Here is an 18329-nt window from a genome sequence, read left to right as displayed (position 1 = left end):
GGCAGCCAGGAAGCCAAACACTCAGTCTCCTGGCCTCCTTAAAGGAAAAACTGTCTCACCCACATAAAAATCGGGCTGCTTCTCCCTCAGATGTCTACCACGTGCATATTATTCTCATGAGAATGGTGCAAAGGTGGGAAAGTAGACACATAAGTCAGTAGCTGATGTCTTCTTTGTTGCCATTACTAAGGTCCAAAGAATCAATCAACAAACATTTATTAGGCCCCCTACTGTGTAACACGAGCTGTGCTAAGCACTGGAGGTACAAAGAAAAAGCGCCAATGACAGAAGAAAGGGCCCACGTGGTACGTGATGCTCCCACACAAACGCTCTCTGAGGTTGTAAGAAACTGGAAATAAAGTAGGTGCCCAAAGGCTGAACAAACTGTGATCCACACAAAAACTCACAGGGTTCTAGCACTTTACAGTTATGCTGGGAGGACCCCGGGTAACGCAGGCAGGATCTGAACCTGGATCTTTCTGAACCCAAGTCCCTCTAGCACATAAAGCAATATTACTGAGCCATAAAGACCAAGCAGGAGGAGGAATTCAGCAAAATGTGGAAAGGGTCAGATGAAATGAGGCGGGGTGAAAAAAAGTATCCAAAAGAGAAATAAATGACTTGGAGTCAGGAAGACTGAAGCTCAAATCCTGCCCCAGACGCTCAGTTTCCTCATCTGTGAAATGGGGACAACAGCACTTATGGCATGGGGTGTGATACACTGTATCAATGTGAGCTACTACTAAAATGTTCTTGTTTCTTACAAGGGCTCCAATGGTGGTGCTGGAGGAGCGGGAAGGGGATCACAACTTGGGTATAAAAAGAAAAGGCATAAAACTTTTAAAAAATGACAAACGGGCAGCTAGGTGGCACAATGGATAGAGTACCAGCACTGGAGTCAGGAGGACGTGAGTTCAAATCTGGTCTCAGACACATAGCACTTACTAGCTGTGTGACCCTGGGCAAGTCACTTAACCTCAATTGCCTAAAAAAAAAAAAAAAGACAAAACGAATGAATGGCCACAGGAGGCGGAGGCAGAGCCAGAGAGCACTGGCCTGTCTGCTCTCTGGAGGCCCCTCCTCCTCCATCACTGCAGGGGTGCAGGAGGAAGGAGAGGTCAGCACTTTCTAGGGGAGAGGAAGAGGAGACTGCAGGCCAAAGAATGTGGCCTCTAGTCCCCAGGCCTGGGGAGCTTCCTGCAATGACCACACAGGCCATGGCTTGGTAAGCAATGATGGCTGTGCCCGGCTGGGCTTGCTCACCTGCAAAGCTGTTTCTCGGGCTTTCTCCCTCTGGAATCCAAGGGGCTTCTCCTTGCTCCAACTGGTGGATTACATCAGGTTTGGACACTGTAAGTCCTGTTCATTGAATATGGGACAGAGAACCAGCAAAGAGCTGAGAATTCAATCCTGGGCCCCGCACCTACGAGGATCAGGGGGGATGCAACAGTCTCACAGAGGGTAAGCAGGCCTCTGGAGGATTACTCTGTAGGGGCCAGGTAGCAAGTATTAAAGAAAGGGTTGGAGAATGGACGTGGGTGGAGAAAGAGAATCTATCTGACAGACACACTCCCAGCTGAGAGGATGGGAACCATTCGTGAATTTGGGTTTCTGTACTAGGACTGGGGAGAATTGCTTGGGGAACAGAGGATAGAAGAGCTCAAACTCTAGGGCGACAGAGAATCACCTTGTTAGGGTCTTGATGTTTAAAGCAAAGTTTTTCATCAGCAAAGAGGTAACATCCATATCCTATGTCTCTTCGCTATAAAAGGATTGGCAATGTCTGGTTTTTACATACAAAATAATTGCTCAACACTTGATTGTTCCATACGGGAAGAAATAAAGCCCCTCTGCTGAGTCCTGGGGGCAGCCCCCTCCTCACCCAGGCACACCAGGTTCCTGAAGTTCTCCAGCATCACGTCCCGGTAGAGCTCCTTCTGGAAGGGGTCCAGGTGCCCCCACTCTTCCAGGGTGAAGTCCACGGCCACGTCCCTGAAGGTCACAGAGCCCTAAAACAACAAACGCATCTGCGCTGACCCCAGGACCACCCCTCACAAAGTCCTAGTGGGAGGCACGGTGTTGGGAGGAAGGGTACAGATTAGTTCGTTCCCAGGACTCTTCAGGCTTCGGGGCATCTGAAGTGAGACAGGCATGGAATTCCCGCAGTAGGATTCGGCCTGGACTGGACTCTGAATCATCAGACCAAGCAATGATAATAGCGAGGAGAGCTCGCGTTTCTAGTGCAGTTTTCAAGGACTCACGGCCCTGTGAAGCAGCAAAGTCAGCGCGCGTCCACCATCCCCCTATCGTAGGCTCTCCCCTGCGCCCCGCACTCAGCTGTCTCTGCAAGAACGGGGCCCGAACCCTAGCTTCTGTTTCCCAGTCTATGGTCCCTCCCCAGTACCACACTCTCTCTTGCTTCATTAACTCATCGTTTCATTGTTAAACTCCCAGATTGTGTACTGGAGATTATCAGCAGCCGTCACATAATCCAGATGAAGAATTCAAGAAGACAAAAAGGAGGACTGACAAAGCAGAAAAATACAAAATGGGACAATCTCATGGAAGTAGTACGGCAGCTTAGGCAGATTTTTCAAATTGCAAAAATGGAATAAAAATCAGAGGAAACTTTTTAAATGGCAGAACCAGATGATGGCCTCAGATCTCTATAAAATAAAGCAACAGAACTGAAAGACAAAGGTCAACCAAACATTCTAAGCAATGTTAAGATTTCAGAAAACTATGAAGAAACAAAATCTGAATCATACAAGCCAGGTAATAAAATATAAGAAAACTGCCCAGAAATAATGGAAATAGAAGGTAGAATGCAAACAGAATTCACAGAACTAAGAGTAATCCTGAGTTTGCTAACCCACAAATGCAGTCATCAAGTTTCAAAGCTTCAAGGTCAAGGAGAGGTTCTTATGAGCAGCTAGGAGTAATCAATTTACACATCAATACCACCAATTTGAATTTCCCAAGTTTATCCAATGAGGACAAGGAGATGAAGAAAAAAAAAACTACAACAGGATATAGTGAAAAGCAAGGGAAAACAGTCTACTTTATCAGATAATCAATCATGCACAACTGGGTATATCCCACCAAAGGAAATTTTTCTTTTCAATTAGGTCACAAATTTTAATTCCTTGCTGTTAACTCCAGAAATGGGCAGATCTGGATATTCCAACTGACCAATGATATTTAACCAATTTAACCAATTAAAGTAAGGAGGTGAGCATGACTATATATAGGTGAACTTGATGCAAGGAAGTAACAAGATTATGGCTGCTTTGAAGATACATTTGGTATCAAGGTCACTGAAGAAATAGGTTATTCTGTTTTTCCAATGCTACTCAAACAGTTTGGCAGAAATGAAAACTTTTAGACCAGTATCTAACATTATATAGCATGATAATGGACAAAAGGATAAATGATCTAAATACTTTAAAAATCATACTATAAAAAAAATTGAAGAAAAATGTGAGAGAAACCTACAGGAAAGAATTCATTTATGGACAAAGCTTAAGGAACATTATATAAGAGACAGATTTCTTTATATGAAATTAAAAGGCATTTGTACAAACAAAAATCAGTCCAGCTATAACAGGAAAAAAACTTTATGAAGTGGAGGAAAATATTTTTTCTAAGATCACCGATAAAGGTCTAATACCTAAAAGAGAAGGGGCATTACCATGAATAGATAAGACTAAGTCATTCTCATTAGACAAGCTGATGAAGTATATGAAGAAACAGACAAATTATCAACAATTATTCCAAGTCATTACAGAGAAAAATGAAAATTAAAACACCTTTGAGGTATCATCTCAAACCCAAACAAGCAGCAAAGAGTATATGGACTGAAAAGGGAAATACTGGAGGGACTGCAGGCAGATTGCTGGATGTACTCATTACTGGTCTAGCTGTGAACTGGTCCCACCTTCCCTGAAGATAAATGGACTGTGCAAGAAATGTAACTCCCATTTCAAACTCTCTGATCTAGCAATCTCGATTCTAGGCTTATACGTCAAGGTGGTCAATGACAGTGGAGTAAATACTGTCCAGACTGCTCTCTCAGAGTTAGGCTTCCACTTCTCTCCCCTCGGGGTACCCTGAAGGCCTTGGCCAGGCTCCTCTCTAATGATACTGACTCAACCCCCACCAGTTGTTCTTCCCCACTTCAATGATTAGCATCTCAGTTCCATTTATCCACTTTACATCAATTAGTTTTTATAGAAGAATATTTACTTCAAAGATAAGGTTAGAACAGAAGTACAAGCATTTCCCCCAAACATCTCAGGGGCACTCTCTCCCCTATTCCACCTCAGTCTCTGGGGAAAGTGGCCCCAGACTTAGCACAATTTCTACAGAGCACTGCTCCCACCAGACTCATGTCCAGATGAGGCACGATTGCTAGATGAAACTTCTTTTATGGTACCACTAGGTTGGTCCTGAAAGTCTTTCCCTGTTCCTTGGGACATCAGGGCTGGGCTGGTTGGAAAACCCAGCATAGACTCTAAATCCTAGATTCCTAGACCCCCGGAGGCTTGCTCTCCCGACCTCTCAAACTCACGAGTTTGAACCTTCCAGATTAATCTCCTTCAAACCAAACGGAAAAGAAAAACAGCAAGGGCAAAGGACCAAAGCCGGTTTTCACAGGGCCTTATGTCGGCCTTGAAGGGGAGAGCCCAAGGCCTCATCCCTGACAATCCTGTCTCTCACGGGAGGCCATCAATGAGGAGTTAAACCGAGAGAAAGGAAGGCAAGAGACTAGACAAGCTTCCAGTCACTTCGTGCTTTCTGAAGGCACCCTCAGCTCTGCTTCTACAGCTGCAAGCAGGCGGGGAGAAGATCAGAATCAGTCACAGCCCAGGCAGACGCCAACGCTTCTCCCCAAACAGGCTCCCAGCCTCCTTCTCACGAGGAGGCACCATGCCAGTCACTCAGCACACACGCCAGTCTCCATGACAGCAGAAAGAAAGTGCCTACGTGTAACCCAATGTCCTAACAGCACTGTTTGTATCAGCCCAATTACTGGGAAGGTTCAGCTGGAATATCCCCGTGCCATAAGGAATGACAGATACAGTGAATCTGGAGAAACATAGGAAGACTCCTATGAACTGATGCAGTCCAAAGCAGGAAGCAAACCAGCACAGAGACCACACTCACAGGCCACGAGACCTTGGGTTCAAATGCATCATCGATCCCAAACGACTGAAGCTAAAGCACGCAGCCTTGCCTTCCTGCGATAAACAGTAAGACACAAAGAGGGAGAGCTGAAATCATGGCAACGTGGAGTTTCGCTTGGCTTTTTGTTCCTAGCAAAGTAATAACAGGGTAAAGGGACTGTGGTATCAAAACAAAATGTCCGAAAATAAGCAGAACAATAACAAAGGCTGGGAACTTCAGGAAGGAGCACAAACAGAATAAGATCATCTGCAACACGAAGGGAGAGTTAAGGCCGAAGAAGGACTGGTAAAAAAGCATTTCTTGAATTCAGTCGAAGGATTTTTGGGTTGGAGGACATGAAATATAGGACCTTTCTCACATAATTCCAGATTGTTTTCCTGAACTGTTTGACCCAGTGGTTTAAAAAACAAACAAACAAGCCAAAAAATAGCCCTGCCAGGAAAAGAATATTTAGTGAGCCTGTCTTCTAACACTGACAATTCTGTCTCCAGTCAACTGTGCAGTCCCTTTGGTTTGTTTTAACTTTTCTTACTATTAGTGATCTGGAACAATGTTCAAGATACCATGGACAATATTAAGGGATTAAAAAAAGGTAAAATGTCTTATGATTAAAGGCCTGGTAGATAATAAAATGCTATTAGGTATAGGATGCCAAAAGTGACATTTCTAAACTGAGAAAGTAGCAAATGAAAAATGGTATAGCTAATAAGACACTAAATCTAGACAAACTTAATTTTCTATCCTCAGAGCCTAACATGACCAAGGGAAAGACAAAAGAACATTACAGATTAATAAAATGTTGAAAAAATGAGTTTGCTAGCCCAATGGAGATTTCTAAATGGGAAGCCTGAAGAATATACAACCCTAATGTGGTTGTCGTTCAATCATTTCAGCAGAGTCTGACTCTTCATGACCCTATTTGGGGTTTTCCTGGCAAAGACGCTGGAGTGGTTGGCCATTTCCCTCTCTGGCTCATTTTACAGATGAGGAAACTGAGGCAAATAACAGTTACGTGTCTTGCTCAGGGTCACACAGCTAGTAAGTGTAAACCCAGATTTGAACTCAGATCAGAAGGAAATGGCAAACCACTCCAAATCTTTGCCAAGAAAACCCAAATGGAGTAGCACAGTTGGACATGACTGAAACAACAATTTTCTGACTCTAAGCCTAGTGCTCTATCCACTGAGTCACCTAGCTGTCTCCTCAATGCCCCTCTTAGACACCCACGAATGTTACGTGGTGAGTAACCAAAGGCTAGAGCATGAAGAATTTAAAACAGTGCAGACTGGCAGGAACTGAAAATATATCCTCAGCAGGTCATAACAGAAACACTTCAACCAATAAAGAAAATGTGATGCAACAGAACATGGAGATTAAACTATGACATCCAATGTAGTGAGCAGGTTGGCTAGCCTGTCAGAAGCACAGACCACATTAAAGTCTCTCAGGAAAGAGCACCCCCTTACCTGCTGGGTCTGGGCTGTCAGGTAGACAGGGGCCATTCCTTTCACTTTAAAGTAGCTGCCTCTTGAGGAAGGGCTTCGTCGTCAGAGGGCACAGCTGGGGAAGAAAGGGAGCTATCAGAGAAAAACCAGCCTTCCCCTGCACCCCCCCCAAGCACCTGAAATCCACTCACCCTCTTGAAAGGTCAGAAGATCATAAAGAGCACATTCTCAACTCAACAATTCAATTAAAAAAATATTAAGTGCCTAGCATATAAAAGGAGCTGGGTAGTCAGAGACAAAAAAGAAAGTCCATCAGGAAGCTGAGACTCCAGCGTCAGGATGAGCACTGACAGCAGCCAGAACAGGGGCAGGAGGGCCATCCTCTCCCACCCACCAAAGACAAACCCCCAAATCAGCATCAGACCAAATAGCATGCAAGAAAGCACAAGAAAGCCCAGGAGAAACTACGATTGATGACTTCTCCCCACCTAGATCTGCACAGAACATCAGCCAGAATCCCATGGGCACAGGCTAGCATCTCCTGGAGCTTACTGAATAATGTGGTGCCAGGGTCAGAGCGGGGCTTTAGAAAGATGACCAAGAGCTGGGTGGAGGAGGAATGGGGCAGGGAGAGACGTGAGGCAGGAAGACCTCATGGCAGCCCTTCCAACTGTCCAGGTGAAAGGTGAGGAAGAGGAGACAGTGCAAGAGATGCTACAAAGCCAAAGCCAACAGGATGTGGCAACAGGTGAGAATGAGTGGTCACTCACTCAAAAAACATCAAGTGCCTACTGTGTGCCAGGCATTGTGCTAGATGATAGAGGGCCATGAAATACCAAAGCCCTATACCTCAAAGATCCAGGGAGGCCTGAAGATTATCCGTGTTCTCTTGGTGTGGACTCACCTCGTCATTTACAGGGCAGCAGAGGAACCCAAGAGAGCCAGGTGAGCACCACGGAGAGATGACCAACCCACCCAACGGTACAGCAAAAGAATGAGCCTGGTCCTGGCAAGCAGTAAACACTTAAATGTCTGTGGACCGAAGCAAAACTGGAGATGTGAGTAAACATTTTACCGGGGGAATAAGTAAAGATAAGGTAATATGTAGGAGGTCAGTACCAAGGAGTTGGCACAAGAGTTGAATCAGGAGGGAAGACGAAGAAGGTAAAAGCCTCAGCAGAGAAGGGAATGAGATTCAAAGCTAACACATGAATGGCAGTCAGAATCTACAGGGATTTGGACAATGCTGAATCTAATAAAGTGAAATTCAACAGGGATAAATGTAAAGTCATACCTGGGAATAAAAAATCAGCCTCACAAGACAGTAATAATAGCTAGCATTTAAATAGTATTGTAAGATTTGTAAAGGGTCATTTAATCCTTACAACCCTGTGAGGTAGGTACTATGACAACCCCCATTTTACAGATGATGAAACTAGGGCTGAGGATGGTTGGATAACTTGCTCGGAGTCACATTGCTCATATCTGAGGCAGGATTCAAACTGGGTCTTTCTGAATCAGTCTGCCACTGTCCATTATGCCACCTAGCTGCCTAAGCTGGAGGAGGCATGAGCAGACAGGAGTTATTCTGAAAAAGATCTGGGGGTTTCAGTGGACTGCAAGCTCAATGAATCAGCAGTGTGACACAGTAGCCAAAGATACTAATTTGATCTTGCGTTGCATTAAAAAGGGCAGAGCTTCCAGGAATGGGGGGGGAGGGAGGTCAAATCTCATCTGAAATATCATATTTAGTTCTGGGCACCACAATTTAAAAAAGATATTGATAAGAGAGTGTCCAGGGGAGGGCAGGCAGGATAGGAAGGGTCTGAGTCCATATCACCTAATTTTCAAGTATCTGAAAGGCTGTCATTTGTAAGAGAGATGAGATGGATTTTGTTTGGCCCCAGCTATATATGGAAGTTGCAAAGACGTCAACTTAAGCTTGATGCCAGGAAAGCTTTCCTAACAATTATAGCTGACAAAAATCGAAAGAAGCTGCCTTAAGAGGTAGATTTCTTCTCCTTAGAGGTCTTCAAGCCAAAGCTGGATAACACCTGTCAGGTATATCAGAGTGGTGGTTCCCTTCCCATCTGGGTTGGCATAAATGGTCACCGAGCACCTTCCAACTCTCAAATTCTGTAAAGTAGTTCCAGCAAAACTACTTGGCATGCAAAGGTCTCTGATATTTTATGTATTTTCTACACCCATAGTCCCCACCACTGCAGACCTGGAAAGTTGGTGCATTTTTTCATTTTTTCTGGGTAGCTGGGTCATAACTATACAGCACTGTTTCTTTGTTGTTCTTTAAATTTGCATTGTTGGCATTATGCATATTATATTTATTCTATAAACTTACATGTGTTGTTTCATCCAATACAATGCAAGCTTCATTTCAGGATGGAGGTTCAATTATTTTTTGTCCCACCATCCCTAGCCCACAGCACAATGCCTGGCACACAACAGGTGCTTATGACATACTTAATGATTGGTAGATTATCGCTATTATCAGCTATCCCAAGCCAAATAACAGTGGGGAAGGCCAGGGTGTTTCTTCTAGTTGGTGGCTCTGAAAGCACACCCTTCACTGAATACCTAAAGGAGCCCTGATCTCCCTGATAGGGAAATGTGCACCCACTGGGCAGATTCCGACTCATCTAAGCCTGGGGAGGGCCCTGCCCGGGGCCTGGGCCACACCCAACACGCCAGAGGTCTTCCTCGCTTCTCTGGCCCTCCAAAGGGCACCCGGGGACCTCGGGCTGTCCGGCCGTCACTGTCCATTGGGTGTGACCGTCACCTCTCCTCCTGGGGGGCGGCCCCACCTCGGGCTCCGGGCCGCAGCCCCCGTTTCACTGGCAGGACATTGGCATAACAACGAGGGCGGGGCGGAGCCCTTGCAGGGGGGAGGGGGAGGCCCCGCAGGCCCAGACACTTCGGGTCCAGACGCCGGGCTGGGGCCTCGATGTGGGTGGGGGGTGGGGAGGGGATTGGTCATCTGGGCAGGCCGTAGGCTACGGCCCGAGGGGGCGGCCACAGCCCGCTGCTCCGCCCCCGCCCGTCCCCCGAGGCCCGACGGGGGCCACCCCGCACAAAATGGGGGCGCCGGGGGCGGGACCAGGTGCGGCTCAACTGAACGGAGAGAGCGAGCTGTGAAAGAGCGCACGCGCGCCCGGACCGGAGGCGGGACAGAGAAGCAGCGCCGCCGCTGATTAGCTAATTATACCATTTCCCCTCCCCCACCCGGCTGACCAATGGGCTCCGAAACCAGGTGATGGGCGCCCCGCCCCTCCCGCCCCCCGCCCGGCCCCCTAGCCCAGCCTCGGGCCCCTACTCACCCCAGCCCGAGGCGGACGCAAGGCTGGGGCCCCGGAGGTGGCGGCGGCTGAGGACGGAGCGGAGCCGAGACGGTCGCGAGCGTACCCAAGAGTTCAGGAGCCCAGAACGGCGGGGCCCGGACGAACGGGGCTGACGGCGGCGCCGCCGAGGATGGGGATCTAGCGGAAGTGACGTCAGGGACTCTTCCTCACGCTCTTTCTGGCCCTGCCCATCACGGCTCCTGGACCAATCCGGGGAAGAGTCTTTCCGACCGGCCCCCCCCTCGCCCTGGTTTCCTTGGTAACCGCCGACTGAGTAGTGAACGCCTTCTGGGAAATGTAGTGCGCAGGCCAAGGGCGCCGTGTGCTCATGCTCAGCAGAGTGGGGCTGAGGAACAGCAGCTGGGAGTCGGGGCGGAGGCTCAGGCCTGGGGGGTCCCGCGCGGCCCCGCCTTTCCTGGAAGCGACCCGCGGTTCTCCAGGCCCGCTTCACTCGGTGCTGGGGGTCCGCAAGGCCCCTGCAGCCCCAAATCTCCTGGGGTGGGGGGGGGCCCTTCAGGGCCATCATCAGGCTCGGGGGAAGCCGGCCCTGGACGGCGGAGCCCCAGGACGGCCCCACTGCCAGCGAGGTCCGGGTCCGAGACGGCCACGGCGGCTACTTAGTGATGATGAGGATGAGAAGACTGGCATTTACAGGGTGCCTACTGTGTGCCGGGGGCGGGAACGGGCTGTTATCGCCCCCATTTTATAGATGAGGAAACTGAGGCAAACAGAGGTCAGGTGACTTGCACCGCTAGGACGTGTCTGAGGCCACGTTTGAACTCGCGTCATCCTTCCCCCTCCCGCACCCCCATCCAGATGCCTCCTTTCTTTTGTCTTTTTGGTGTTAATCTGGGTTAAGTGACTTGCCCGGGTTCACACAGCTAGTAAGTATCAAGTGTCTGGTCAGAGGTCAAATTTGAACTCGGGTCCTCCTGACTCCAGGTCTGGTGCTCTATCCACTGCCCCACCTAGCTGCCCGGAGATGCCTCTTTTCTAACAGGGGCATCTAAGGCGTCTAATGATGCTCTGGTGGGGATGGGGACATAGGCCTCCCAAGGATCATACAGAATGATCGATAATGGCTTCTCCCAAATACCAGGGCAGTCATCCACAATAACCCCAACCCTACAGGACTCCCAGTGAAAGAGACGGAGGAGGGCCAGAAGGAAAGGGAGAAAAAGAACAAAGCCGAGCTCTGCTATCAGGCAGGAGGAAGCGCAGGGGCCTCCCAGACCCAGGGGATTTGAGGCAGACCTCCACCTTCTCTCTTCTCACCCTCCTAACAGTCAGAAATGTGCCTGCACTGAATGGCATCTGTTTTGTCCTTTCCCCCCAACTGTTTGCCTTCTTCATTAAGTCATTAAATGTTTGTGTACCTGGCTGTTCTGAGCTAGGGCCTGGAGCTTTCACAGGCCTTGCATGGATATTCGAGGACACTTCCTGGCTCTGTTCTTTTTAGTGGAGGAGAGCCAGAAGCAGACCACTGTGGGGAAACAAAAGTAAGGGTGACCGCTCATGACAAAGTCAGCTTAGAGAAGACTTTTGACTGGACACTTAGAGTCACCAGGGCCAGCAACACCATGATGCTACCAGTGCCTAAACCATGGGTGGGGAACTTGAGGTCTTGAGGCCACATGTGGCCCTCTAGGTCCTCAAGTGCGGCCCTTTGATGGAATCCAAACTTCACAGAACAAATCCCTTTACTAAAAGGCCACACTTGAGGACCCAGAGGGCCACACTGGCCTCAAGGCCTGAAGGTTCCCCACACCTGGCCTAAACTCACTCCTGAGCTTCTGCTGGAGGCTACAGAGGTATCAAGCCTTCATCTCCACTTGAAATTCAGTCCTCCATTATCAACTGCCTGTCAGACATGTCTACATTCTTCCTTTTTCTCCAGGCTGCACTCCTCAGACTCCTCCACCATGTCTTCATCTTGCAAGGTCACATCAGCCCTGGTACTCACATGTGGGGGCATGTGGTAGGCACTAGATAATGCTTATTCCTTTCCCTCCCCCCTTCCCCTCTGCCCTGGGGCTCTCTCTGATTGAAGGATAGAGTGTAGAGCGCCTCCCAGAACTTTCATTGAAGGCAGGCACCCAGGTCAGCTGTTTCTTCTTTTCCCAGCTGGCTGTACTCCTGACTTCTCCATCCTGCCACCAGTACCTTCCCTCCCTACCCCACCATTGCCTTCCCTGTCAGATTGTAAGCTCCTTGAGGTCAACAGCTGTGTCTCTGTGCTTAGTGCCTGACACATAGTAGGTGCTTAATATATGTCTGCTGACTACCTGCATGTCCCATCAGACGTCTACCAGAGTAGGTAGGCTAGAACATTGGCCTAAGCCAAATAAGATGAAATTAATATAGATAGATGTAGAATTCAAGATGGCGCTAGGTGGTGCCATAGTGCACCGAGCACTGGGCCTGGAGTCAGGAACACTCATCTTCACGAGTTCAAGTCTGTCTTCAGACTCTTATTAGCTGTGTGACCTTTGGTAAGTCACTGAACTCTGTTTGCCTCAGTTTCCTCATCTGTAAAATGAGCTGGAGAAGGAAATGGCAAACACTCCAGTATCTTGGCCAAGAAAACCCCAAATGACTGAACCATAAGAACAGCACTCACGAAGTCAACTTCCCGAGTATAAAATGGGGGGGGGGTACTTGTCCAGCCACTGCAACGTTTAGGCTGTGAGTTCAAATGGCCTGGGTAGTCATAGCTGTGGCTTTTCCAGTGGTAACATACGGCTGTGAGAGTTGTACTACGAGAAAACTGAGTGCCACAGAATCAAAGCTTTTGAATTGCAGTGCCAGAGGAGATTTTTGAGAGTCCTTTGGACAGCAAGGAGATCAAATCAGTCAACACTTCCAGAAATAAATTCAGACTGCTCACTGGAATGTCCAATACTGAAGCTTAAACACTTTGGCCACGTAATGAGAAGACGGGACTCATTGGAAAAGCCCCTGATGTTGGGAAAGATTGAAGGCAAAAGGAGAAGGGGATTGCAGAGGAGGAGATGGATGGATGGTGTCACAGAAACAATGAACGTGAATGAGTGTGGACAGACTTGGAGAGAGAGTGGAGGACAGGAGGACCTGGCATGCTTCATGGTTCATGGGGTCATGAAGAGTCAGATGTGATGGAACAACGAAAAAGGTCAAATGAAGCCGTCGGTGTTATGTCATAGCTAACAATAATGATTCTTATTCACAATCACCAGGATGTAACATTGACCCTTAAAAACTTAAGAACAATGTTTTCAATAGATATCACTCACCACACCAAATGTTCATAATCTCCAAACTATGGGGAATGAAAAGCTTCCAGAATAGAGAGATTAGCAGAGAAGATCAAAATCTTGGGGGACCAGAATGAGGCACAGATCATCCCAGCTGTCCTGCTTTCTACCCAAATTGAACCATGGATGCTTCAGCACCTTTCCTCAGTTGCAAAGGGCAGTTCATTTATCTATCTGTGCAACAGTCCATAGAAGAGTAAGTATGAAAGAACTATGGCAGGATGGCTACTTGTCCTGTGGCCATTTCTGTTTGAGCCTCCTTGAAAAAGATCAGAATAAAATAATACCAACTTCGATGACTATATAATTCTTTTTAGGAATGAGCAGGGCTCCCTGAGTCTACTCCTCTCTAGAGCTTAACTCTTTTTTTAAAAAAAATATATAAATTTATTTATTTTTAGTTTTCAACATTCACTTTCACAAGTTTTTGAGTTCCAGATTTTCATCCCATCTCCCCCCTCCCTTACCCCAAGACATCATGCATTCTGAATATCCCTTCCCCTAGTCTGTCCTCTCTTCTATCTCTCTCCCCTTCCCCTTCTATTTTCCTGTAGGGCAGGATAGACTTCTGTACCCCATTTCCTATATTTCTTATTTCCCAGTAGCATGTGAAAACATTTTTTTAAACATATGTTTTTAAAACTTTAGGTTTCAAATTTTCTCTCTTCCTCCCTCCCCACCCACTCTCATTGAAAAGGCAAGCAACTCAATATAGGTTGTACATGTGCAGTTATGCAAAACACTTCCATAGTAGACATGTTGTGAAAAACGAACTCTATTTCCCTTAATCCTATCCTGCCCTCCCATTTATTCTATTCTTTCTTTTGACCCTGTCCCTCCTCAGAAGTATTTACTTCTGATTACCCCTTTCCCAATCTGCCCTCTTCTCTATCATCCCCCTGCTCTCTTGTCCCCTTCTCCCCCTATTTTCCTGTAGGGTAAGACAGATTTCCATACCCAATTGAATGTGTATGTTATTCCCTCCTTAAGCCAAATCCTATGAGAATAAGATTCACTCATTCCCTCTCACCTTCCCCGTTTCCCCTCCACTGTAAGAGACTTTTCTGTTTTTTTTGTGAGATAATTTACCCCATTCTACCTCTCCCTTTCTTCTTCTCTGAGTATAATCCTCTCTCATCCCTTAATTTTATTCTCCAGATATGACCCCTTAATCTTCAACTCACCCTGTGCCCTCTATCTATCTATCTACATACATACATATAATTTTTTTCCTCCAACTACCCTAATACTGACAAAGTCTCATGAGTTATAAATATCATCTTTCCATGCAGGAATGTAAACAGTTCAATCTTAATAAGTCTCTTATGATTTCTCTTTCCTGTTTACCTCTTCATGTTCCACTTGAGTCCTGTATTTGAAAGTCAAATTTTCTATTGCTCTGGTCTTTTCATCAGGAATGCTTGAAAGTCCTCTATTTCACTGAATGACCATTTTTTCCCCTGAAGGATTATACTCAGTTTTGCTGGGTAGGTGATTCTTGGTTGTAATCCTATCTCCTTTGCCCTCCGGAATATTATATTCCATGCCCTGCTCCTTTAATGTAGAAGCTGCTAAATCTTGTGTTATCCTGATTGTGTTTCCACAGTACTTGAATTGTTTCCTTCTGGCAGCTTGTAATATTTTCTCCTTGACCTGGGAACTCTGGAATTTGGCTACAATATTCCTAGGAGTTTTCCTTTGGGGATCTCTTTCAGGAGGAGATTCTTTCAATTTCTATTTTGCCCTCTGGTTCTAATATATCAGGGCAGTTTTCCTTGATAATTTCTTGAAAGATGATGTCTAGGCTCTTTTTTGATCATGGCTTTCAGATAGTCCAATAATTTTTAAATTCTCTCTCCTGGATCTATTTTCCAGGTCAGTTGTTTTTCCAATGAGATATTTCACATTGTTTTCTAATTTTTCATTCTTTTGGATTTGTTTTACAGTGTCTTGATTTCTCATAAAGTCACTAGCTTCCAATTGCTCTATTCTAATTTTTAAGGAAGTATTTTCTTCAGTAATCTTTTGGACTTCCTTTTCCATTTGGCCAATTTTTCTTTTTAGGGCATTTTCTCCTCATTGGCTTTTTGGACCTCTTTTGCCATTTGGGTTAGGCTATTTTTTAAGGTGTTATTTTCTTCAGTATTTTTGTGGGTCTCCTTTAGCAAGCTGTTGACTTGTTTTTCATGATTTTCTTGCATCACTCTCAGTTTTTCCTCTACTTCCCTTACTTGCTTCTCAAGATCCTTTTTGAGCTCTTCCAAGGCCTGGGACTGATTCATATTTTTCTTGGAGGCTTTGGATGCAGGAGCTTTGACTTTGTTGTCTTCTTCTGGTTGTATATTTTGATCTTCTTTTCACCAAAGTAAGATAATATAGTCTGACTCTTTTTGCTGCTTGCTCATGATCCCAGCCAATTACTTGAGTTTTAAACTCTTTGTTAAGGTAAGAGTCTGCTTCCAATGTGGAGAATGTACTGTCCCAAGCTTCGGGGGATTTGTACAGTTGTTTTCAGAGATACTTGTAGGGACCTGTAAATTTTCAGTTCTTCCAAGGTGGTATGATAAGGGGCGACTGGCCTGTGACTACAAGTACTCCTTTCTGTCCTGTAACTGTGAGGAGGGGTTTCTTTCCACAGACACTATAAGCTCCACCAAGCCAGCGCTCCTCCTCACCCCAGCACTGCTGCCCAGAACTGTGGCCCAGATCCAAACATGGGTAAAGCAAGAGATTCCTGCAATCCCTCTCTGATCAGCCACTGGATTCCCCCTCAGTCTGTGGGCCAGAAGCTTGGGAAGCAGCTCCCCCCCGCCACCCCTTGGGGAATGAAGCTGAAACCCTGCCTTTCTTTCTCAGCACCAACAGAAAGAGACTTTTCCCACTGACCTTCTAAGTTGTCTTTGGCATTGGTGGATTGAGGAGTCTGGAAACCTCCACAGCTGGCCGCAATTCAATTCTCTGAGGCCTGCTCCAGGTTCGCTGTGGCCTGGGCGCCCACTAGCGCTGCGCTCCCAGCCCGGCATGATACACCTTTCTGACCAATTGTCCAGGTTTTCTTGGGCTGGAAATTTGTTTCACTCTGTCTTTTTGTGGGTTCTGCTTCTTCAGAATTTGTTTAGAGCCATTTTTTATGAGTATTTGGAGGGGTTTGGGGAGAGCTCAAGCAAGTCACTGCTTTCACTCTGCCATCTTGGCTCCGCCCCACTAGAGCTTAACTCTTAATTATAGAGACTAGTTTCTTCTTGAGTCCAGAGTCAGCTCTCTTCTCTGCTGCCAGAGGTCATGCTCCATGATGTTTCCTGTCTAAGATGCTGCCTTTCTTTGGGTCTGTGTCTCCTTAGACACAAAGGAGCAGGTGTTTCTGGTCGCTCATGGTTGTTAAAGTCTCTCAAACTGCGTGTGAATTGGCAGGCTTGTCATTTAAGCCCCACCCCACCCCAATCTACAAAGTGGCCATTTGGCGCGGTCAATACCAAGCTCCCTTCCCATTCAAATAGAAACTTTCCCCACGCTTCCCAGAGGGAGGATAGGGCTTAGGCACCTTCATTAGAATGTTGATATCCCATTCTCTCTGTCTTTGGTTCCTTACTCTGTGATCCTATCGACCAGGGCTGATGGAGGGAGGGAGGGTAAAAAGGGAACCGCTCTCCTCAACTAGAGTAGAAATTTGGAGCTGTGGAGTAGACTACATGGTCTCAGAGATGCCTTCCAACGCTGATATTCTGTAATTCTCTTTACAGATAGAATTACAGGACCATTCCTTTCTGTTATTCTCTATAATTCTATTCTATGTTCTGTCCATTCTGTTCACCCAGAATGTTGGGGAAGATGCCTGGAAATGTGTGGCAGGACGTGGACAGGGGATATGGAGGATGGGCAGCTGTGGTTGGGCTGGGACCCGTGTGGTTACACAGAGCGCCTGCCACGGTGGGATCACCTGTCCATTGGTGTACAGGAACATTCAGTGCATCTCATCTTCTTGGACTCAGTCTGGTGTCCGAATGCCTGGGGAGCTTTCTGGACCCTGACTGTCACAGGATCCAGAGGACCCCGGGATCCCAAATCTAGCGCTGGTCAGGACCTCCAAAGTCTGAGTACAACCCCACACTTCACAAAAGAGGGAGCTGAGCGTGAGGGAAATGCAGTGTCACACAGGTCCCCCAGAGGCAGCTTCCCAGGCGGGATTGGAACCCAAGCCCACCATTCTGTGCTCTGTTTTGCACTGCTTCCTGTCATGCAACATGTTAGTTTCCTGGCTACTTTTATGTGACCTGGTTATTGTTCTTTGTTCTTGAAGAGGACCCAAGTGACATCGCTACATTAGAGTCAAGTTACAGTGTGTCCCACCGTGGCCGATCAGACTAACATGAGCTCAGAAGGCTCTACCACAGGTCGGGCACAAATAATCCATGTGAACCTTTGGGGTGGATTCTCCAAATGTGTGCATCTCGCTTCTCTTTTGAACTACATCAATTCTGCCCTGCTCAGAGCATGGCACCTTCTCTGAGGAGGGCATAGCAGGCCAGGCCATCCTGTGCCAGTGTCTCCCATGTCGCTCAATCAATTCCAGAGTTCTTCAGAGAGGCCTTGAGAGTGTCCTTGTATCGCTTCTTCTGAGCACCATGGGAGCGCTTGTCCTGTGTGAGTTCTCCCTCAGCCAGCACAACATTATCCATATGTGGAACCACTGAGTACAGAAAACGGAGAAGGTCTGAATGCTGGGGATGAGTTCACTTACCTTGGTAGCATGCTTGGCAGTCACGTGCACATAGATGATGAGGTTGGCACAGCATTGCCGAGCCAGTTGGGTGTTTGGGAGGCTCTGAAGGAAAGTGTGGGAGAGAAGAGATATTAGGTTGCCTACCAAACTGAACATCTACAGAGTCATTGGGTGATTTCATTGTATGCCTCTGAAACCTGGACTCTATACCAGTGCTGTGCCAGGAAACTGAATCGTTCCCATTTGAATTGTGTGTGTGTGTGTGTGAATAGGATGAGTCTGAAGATCACCTGGCAGGATAAGATACTTTGTGTGATCTATGGATCCGATG

General features: G+C 47.0%; 1 protein-coding gene across 1 annotated transcript in view; it reads right to left on the bottom strand.

Annotated features, from left to right (window-relative positions):
• Positions 1-10121, bottom strand: part of LOC110201737 (uncharacterized) — a 29466-nt gene extending 19345 nt beyond the window's left edge. Inside the window, 5 exon segments of the mRNA XM_020977583.2 lie at positions 1264-1359; positions 1883-2009; positions 6654-6747; positions 7537-7664; positions 9965-10121. Of these exon segments, the coding sequence (XP_020833242.2) occupies positions 1264-1359; positions 1883-2009; positions 6654-6689 (259 nt within the window). The 5' untranslated portion in view covers positions 6690-6747; positions 7537-7664; positions 9965-10121.
• Positions 10122-18329: the final 8208 nt, after the last annotated feature.

Source organism: Phascolarctos cinereus, unplaced genomic scaffold (genome assembly GCF_003287225.1).
Source record: "Phascolarctos cinereus isolate Bilbo 61053 unplaced genomic scaffold, phaCin_HiC Scaffold_4;HRSCAF=312, whole genome shotgun sequence".
NCBI lineage: Eukaryota > Metazoa > Chordata > Mammalia > Diprotodontia > Phascolarctidae > Phascolarctos > Phascolarctos cinereus.
The sequence above is the reverse complement of the archived record's forward strand: the minus strand, read 5'-3'. Positions and strand labels throughout refer to the sequence as shown.